The sequence below is a fragment of the Acyrthosiphon pisum genome, chromosome X, assembly GCF_005508785.2.
Source record: "Acyrthosiphon pisum isolate AL4f chromosome X, pea_aphid_22Mar2018_4r6ur, whole genome shotgun sequence".
Taxonomy (NCBI): Eukaryota; Metazoa; Arthropoda; class Insecta; order Hemiptera; family Aphididae; genus Acyrthosiphon; species Acyrthosiphon pisum.
In genome coordinates this window covers 35,506,464-35,514,060 of record NC_042493.1, presented here as the reverse complement: position 1 = coordinate 35,514,060, position 7,597 = coordinate 35,506,464, and the positions used below count along the sequence as shown (strand labels likewise).

Below are 7,597 nucleotides of genomic sequence, written 5' to 3'. Positions count from 1 at the left end.
GAATTTGTTAACTTTTAACTGGTGGAAAAATGTTAACAGAAAGTTGTATACACACTCGTAGTAGTAAAATTTTCGCTTTTTCTTGCTGACTAGTTGTTGTAAATGTTTTTTACCTTTTATAATGGCTGGAAGTCATGTGTTATCCATTAGTTCTCTTTGTAGTTTTTTTTAAAGACAATATGAAACAATTTAAAAGAGGTAAAATAGCATACAAAGATGGCCATATACTGAAATTCCAGACAGATTTAGAACAAAATATTATTGTAGGTGATGTCAAACCAAGTATGAGGAGTGATCTTTACAAGGTTAGGATTTTATTAAATGATGGTAATATATCTGATGCTCATTGTTCTTGCCCACGCGGGGTTGCAATTTGTCACCATATTGCAGCTTTGGCATTCTATACGCATTATAACCTTAGTTCAACTGACAAAGCTTGCTCATGGAGTGCTAGACCAGTTAATGTGTCTAGTCATGTAAAAAATATTAATGATATGTATGGCACATATAACACTCAAAATACAACTATTGCTGAAGTTGATTTGGAGAACTTCAAAAATACCATCAGCAATTTATCTGTACCTGTAGAATTTACATGGTTGTTAAAGCCAGAGCCAGAAATAGAAGACTCTGAATTTGTACTTCCATCTATAAAGAGCATTTGCTTTCTCCAAGATTGTAAAAACTTGATAAAAAATAATCATTTTGAGGCAATAAAATTGTATTTACAAAGTAAATTGTATACACCTGATAATATAGTAGAACAAATTGCTAAGGATACCATTGGGCAGAGTGAGAACCCATTATGGTATGAATATAGAAAAAACCGAATAACTGCAAGCAAATTTTTTTTGCAGTTTTAGCAGCTTGTAAAAGGGGTAAATTTTCAAAATACCTGTTTAAAACATTAGAAAATAATGGTAATATAAAAGGTATACATGCTGTACAGCGGGGTATTAAAAATGAAATAGAAGGTATTAAAGTATTAGAAGAAAATGAAAATGTTAAAGTTGTATCTACAGGTTTATGGCTGAGTAATAATGGTTTTCTGGGAGCTTCACCTGATGGAATGGTAAATTCTAAATATATATAATAAAAAAATTAAATAAAAAAATGTTGAAAATACCAATCAAACCTACATGAAAAAAGTAAAAATCTTTAACTCTCTCGGATAAAACAATTTATATTTCATTACCTTCCATCATAAAAATCTTAACATGTGCACACTATTTTTAATGGGGCACGAGCACGAGACAACAGAATAGACTGACTGTGACCAAGTCTTATTTACAGCGTATATATTATGTCGCATCCATTTAGTGAAATCGCTCATTTCATGAAGTGGCCATCCACTTCATGAAATGTATCCATTTAGTGAAAATGACTTTTTACTACACCATATGGACAATTTTTTAACCTCTTCATGAAGTGGATGAAATTCATTTTATCCACATTGTGTAAAATTACTATTATGCATGAGTATTTTTGGTATTGAGTAATTTTACGATTTACACTAGGTAATTGGGTTTTAAATAAATATAAAAGTTGCTTGTTATAATCTGTAACTCGTACATTGTATAAACTAGTTCGTCAGTCGATCTGGTAATTTCAAGATAAGATATAAAATTACTGTACGGATATATAGTAATATACAGATGTAGATACAGATAGCGTATGATCCCGTTGACAATTGTCTGCCAGTCTGTCTTATACCTGCAGTTGTTGGTAGTTATTGACATACTAATACGTTATTTTATAAAATAATAAAATATGGAAAAAGTATTATTTTATGAAAAGCTGCAAGAATATTATGTTACGAAGCCGAAGAAAAAACATTTTAGTCAAGAGGAACATATTCAAATTATCACCGAGATTGAAGCTGCTAAAACTAAAACGTAAGAATTTATTTAATTAAATAAATAAAAACCATAATATCAACATTACAAAATATGAGAGAAGAGAAATAACACGAATATAATTTATTAAACGTATGTGCTATAATTATAAAAAAAAAAAATTAAATATCCATATAATTTTATATTTATTGTGTAAATTAATAATATAATGTAACTTATATAGCGTATGTAATAATATCATTATTATTATTACGTTTATCTATATGTATTATATCTTATTGTGAATAGGCCAATAATATCAAACTTTTAGGTAAGAATATTATCTATTCTCTCGTTGGTTTTTTACGATATTTTAAATATTTAATATTTTTCATACTCATATTTTTTTTGATATTTTTAATGTATTTTTTAAAGTGATTACATATATAAAATAAAACTGAATAGTCAGTGGCGTGGTGAACAATTTTAAATGAAGGAGCCAAATATATTTATTCCATCCACCCACCCACCCACCCATCAAAACAGGTTGTATACCAAAATTGCTCGCTTCGCTCACAACAATTACCATGTAGGAAACATACAAATTGGATAAAATAAAAACATTTTAAGTACATTTTAAATCCTATAAAGAAAATAGTAAACATTTTAATTAAATATAATTTATAACAACATTTAAACAAAAGACAACTTCTTTGACACATCTTGTGTAGAAAAAAAAAACATTAATATAAGCATTTAATTTATAACATTTATGTGTATATACTTTCCACGCAATACATAAATAACAAATAATTGAAAACATAATATGATAGAAAGTATGCAGATAAATAAATTAGTATTAAAATTATATTATTATTTAAACAATAATTCTTTTTGTAGTACTGAAGATGTAAATGCATATTTGTTCAAAATTTCTTCTGGATTTAAAACTATATCCTTTTCACATGACAATAACATGAGACTTTCAAGTCTATTTTGCATCATAGTGGATCTAAGTCGAGTTTTAATTAATTTCACCTTCGAGAACGATCTCTCACTTGCAGCAGAAGTTGAAGGAATAGTGCATAAATATTTATAGACTAAAAAGAGGTTTGGGAATGCCGCAACTAAGTTATAAGTACAAAGCATTTTAAGTATCTCTGTTGCAGTTAGTTTTTTCCTTATTTCTTCTTCATTATCTAATTTATTTGAAGAGTCAGAATCCGGGCTAGTTTCATTTTCACTTTCAATAATTAGTTCATTCTTTGAGTGAATTCTGGATAAATCCATACCATTATACAATTTAATAAAACTACTTGCAAATATAGAATATTCCATTTTCAAATTATCAAGACTTAGACTAGGAATCCAATTTTTAAGCGCAATGAAATGATCGTCGGAAATTTCTGATCCCTCGCTAGTTGCTTTTAATCGATCAAAAGTTAATAATGACAAGTTAGACAAAATACCTCGAGCACCTTCAAATCTGCTTATAATAGAAGTATTTACTTGATCCAATACTACATAATAAACTTCAATTTTAAATTGGTCATAAGGATTTGTTATTATTTCATCAGAAGCAACTTCTCCAGGCAACAGTTTCCGACGGCGGCTACGTATAATTGGCAACTCACATTCAACTAATCCAATTTCATTAGCAAATGATTTTGTTTTTGTAACTAAATTGTTAAAACTCTGTTCATTTCTTAAATCAGATAATTTTTTAGCACAAACATCCACTATAGTGATTGCTTGAATAAAATCAATAGACGAAGATTGTAAATAAATTGATAATGGAGTAGTATGGGAAAATATATTTTCCATTAAAAATAAATTCAAAATAAAGTTGAATGAAGTCATTATTCTGTACAGATTTGATGCAGTTGAAGAGGTTTCTCTATCTGCTGAGTTAATTAACTCTTCCAATGTTTTTAGAAATGCCAAGTACTTTTTGCTTATTACTGATAATGCACGGCCATGCGAAGTCCAACGAGTGGTAGAGAAGTTCTTTATTCTATATGGTCTTTCAGAAGGATAACATTTAGTTTGTTGATCTAGGAATATGGCTGTTCGTTTTCTTGCTCTCATATATGTGATCAAACTTTGAACTTCTCCAAAGAAATTTCTAACACTTGAACATTTATCACAGGTATCGAAAACAACCAAATTTAAAACATGTACAAAACACCAAACGTAAATAGCATTTGGATTTTTTTCTTGGACATATGATCGAACACCAGAATATTGTCCCTGCATCGATGCAGCTCCATCATAAGATTGAGCACATAGTTTTGTTTCCCAATCTATATTATATTTAATACATATATCACAAAAAACATTGAACATTCCTAATCCTGTGGAATCATGAGCAACTTTCATAGCAGTAAGCCTCTCTTCAATTTGACCTTCTTCATTAATAAAACGCAGGACTAGCGAAAATTGTTCCAAGTTAGAGACATCAGTAGTTGTGTCTATAATTATTGAAAATACACCAGCTTTCCTAACTCTCTTCAAAATCTCTTCTCGTATCATTTCACCCATGACACTTAACATATTATTTTGACTCACATTTGATAAAAAAGTTAATCTGTTTTTTTTTGCACTCCGAATTTTCGATAAATGAGCAGACAGCAAAGGATTATATTTAGCTAAAAGTTTGACAAGTTCTAGAAAGTTACCTGGATTAGACGAACTCCAGTGTTCATCATGACCTTGAAATGCATTGGTTTGCCGAGCTAGGTACAATAAAGCTTCACAAATGATTTTAACAACTTCTCGATTTTCCGCAACCTGCGAATTTGATGCGGATAATAGCTGCACATCAACTCTTAGTTGACTTGTAAACATAACTCGGCGTATTTCAGACTGTAAGTGCTCTGGTGCGGATTCATGTGATTTGATTTTGTATGAAATATGTCTCCAGTCATTTGTTCCAAGTTTTGAAAATTGGTTATGTTTTCCCGTTGGTAGTCCAAATTTACACACTATACAAAATACGTGGTCGGTAGAAGGTGAATATGAAAGCCAACTGCGTTTCACAAAATGTCCAGGTGAAATTTCTTTAAAATAATATTTTTCATGAAATGACCTTACACGATCACCTTGCTGTCTTGTAGAAAATGTACAACCGCTTAATTGTGATTTGGAAGGTTGGCATGGTCCCAGAGATGCAAAATGAACAAAAAGTTCATTTGATACATTAGAGTTCATCATAGCAGGATCATTGTTAATGTTGACATTATTCATCAAATCGTTTACTAAACATTAGAAAAAAATGAATGCATGAAATAAGTAGGTATTATCTAATAATAACTGAAGTCTGATGAAGAATTTAACTTTTGTAACACGTTAATATTAGAAAAAATAGGCAAAATTAAAATTAAAACTTAAAGAAACATGATTACTCACCAGCTGGTAGAGGACAATGCTCTTCTGCTTCATCTGATGTACCAGGAATCGGTATGTCCAAATCATCAATATCTTTTTTTTCATCAACAACAATAATTTCTATAAATATATAATATGATCATGAATAATTAACTTAAATAACTAGAAAATAAGAGTAGTTTAAAAAATTAAAAAATTACTAACAGATTAAATGATGATTGGTTAATTTTAATTATTAATAAATAAAATATCTGCTATTTATTTAATTTGGCTAAATTTGGTCTATCATAATAGTATTATTGTAGCAAATTTATATAATTTTATGCATGTCAAAAAAAAAAACAAAATTCAATCGATACTGCTTTAGCGCTTAGAATTTCAGAATTTTTTTCCTCTATTTTATCAAAAATGCCTATGTAAAATATAAATGACCTTATTTCCAATCAGACTAAAATGTATTTTAAAATAGATTTATTATTTAGTAATTACTCACCAACTGGTAGAGGACAATGCTCAACTGCTTCATCTGATGTACCAGGAATCGGTATGTCCAAATCATCAATTACTTTATTTTCATTAACTCCAGTTTCTTTAAAATATGAATTATGAGGAATAATTAAATTAAATAACCGGCAAATAAGTTGCAATTTAAAAAATGACTAACAGATTAAAATAATATGTTAATTACATCATAGTATCTACAACATTCAATACTTACGTAATTGTTCAATTTTTTTTAAATTTTTCTGCACGTTCATAACATTTAAAATAGTCCGAAATTGAACTGGAAGCAGTTATTTTTCTTTTTACAGGATTTTTTTTTTTTTGACAAGACTCTTTATGTCGAATCCAGTTAGTGATATTCAGTGAATCACGTGTTCTACCACAACTGGGACACAGAGAATTCATTTTTAAATGTCGACAAGACACAAGTAATGACAAATTAACAACGTTAAACGTAAATAAATTTTAAATACAATTGAAAAAATGAATTATAATCTAGGTGCTGTAGGTCTCTCAGTCACTGGTTGTTGCAATAATAACACTATTATAGTTTATAATAATTGTGCGGGCTGCCGCCTGCCAGCACAAGTCGTTTCTGGGAAATGGAAATGTGCGTCTGATAACGATTTGTTATATTTATAAACTATATTTATGTTTTTATTACGCCATGGTAATTTCCAATTTTATCCATATTATTAAAAATAAACTTGCTGATATCTCAACTCGTGTGTCCATAATATTTAGCAGCAATACATTTAACAAATCTACCGCCACCGGTCCGGCACAACCAGGCACGGACTAGTAAAATAGGGTACGTGATGCTATACAATTTAAAGGCAAATAACAACAATTGTTGGGGAAAATTTAAAACAAGTAGATTATTTATAAAATATTAATAAATTTTATTGTTTTATAAAAATATTGAATATACATAAAAAACGTAAATCACCAAGTTACAACAAACTTTCAATCAAAATTGTACATTATTATAGATTACTAATAGTCGTAAGTTGGTAACTATCTGCTGTTCATTAGGTGTCTAGACTCTTGAGTCTTTAAATATATAAAGAATAATGTTAAGCAAATATATGTAGCATCCCAGCATACTAGCCAGTCCACGCTTGGGCACCACCACCACCTCCACCACCCCCAACAATCAACGAAGCCGCGGCTCAAAAAAAAACCGCCTCGCTACGCCACTTCAGTGAATACATTCTTACGCTCAGCTCAGATTCTAAAACATAATATCCATGTAATTTTTATACACAGTATTTTTTTATAATTATTGTACTAGTATTTAATTACTTCGACGTTAAAAAATATGTTTAATTGAATTGATAAAAATTATAAATGAAATTATATATTTTTTTTATCTTTAGATGTACTAAAACACGCCGAGAGTATTATTTACTCGCCACATAGGTATACAGTGTTTAAAGTTGCGGGCCAATTTTTTTTGATATACAAACCTACTGAAAATGAAGAAAATATTAGGTAATGCAATGACAATATTATTTTATAAAAAAATATAATTTTTAATAACTTAAATTTTATTTATAGGTATATTGTAAGCTATGAAGATTTATACGACAAAATAAAGAGCTTTCATATAAATACTGGGCATGGCAGAAATGTCAAACTTCGAATGGCAATATAAAAAGAGTACTACATTCCGAGACCAGCTATCAACATTTTTTTAACAGTATGTCAAACTTGTAGCTGTAAGAAGTCAATGAACCGCAAACTCGTTATTAAACCTATTACATCAAATGATTTTAACGAAAGAGGACAAGTGGACCTAATTGATTTTCAGTCTGTTCCAGATGGAAAGTATAAATGGATACATGGATTATTATACATGGACGTCCAAG

General features: G+C 29.4%; 1 protein-coding gene across 1 annotated transcript in view; it reads right to left on the bottom strand.

Moving 5' to 3' along the window:
- Window positions 1–3,190: 3,190 nt before the first annotated feature.
- LOC103308357 (zinc finger MYM-type protein 1-like) overlaps window positions 3,191–7,597 on the bottom strand; it is a 10,474-nt gene continuing 6,067 nt past the window's right edge. Inside the window, exons 2-6 of the mRNA XM_008181598.1 lie at window positions 5,716–5,802; window positions 5,244–5,315; window positions 4,465–5,092; window positions 3,345–4,380; window positions 3,191–3,259 (exon numbers count right to left, since the gene is read on the bottom strand). Of these exons, the coding sequence (XP_008179820.1) occupies window positions 3,191–3,259; window positions 3,345–4,380; window positions 4,465–5,092; window positions 5,244–5,315; window positions 5,716–5,802 (1,892 nt within the window). The remainder of the gene's footprint in view (window positions 3,260–3,344; window positions 4,381–4,464; window positions 5,093–5,243; window positions 5,316–5,715; window positions 5,803–7,597) is intronic.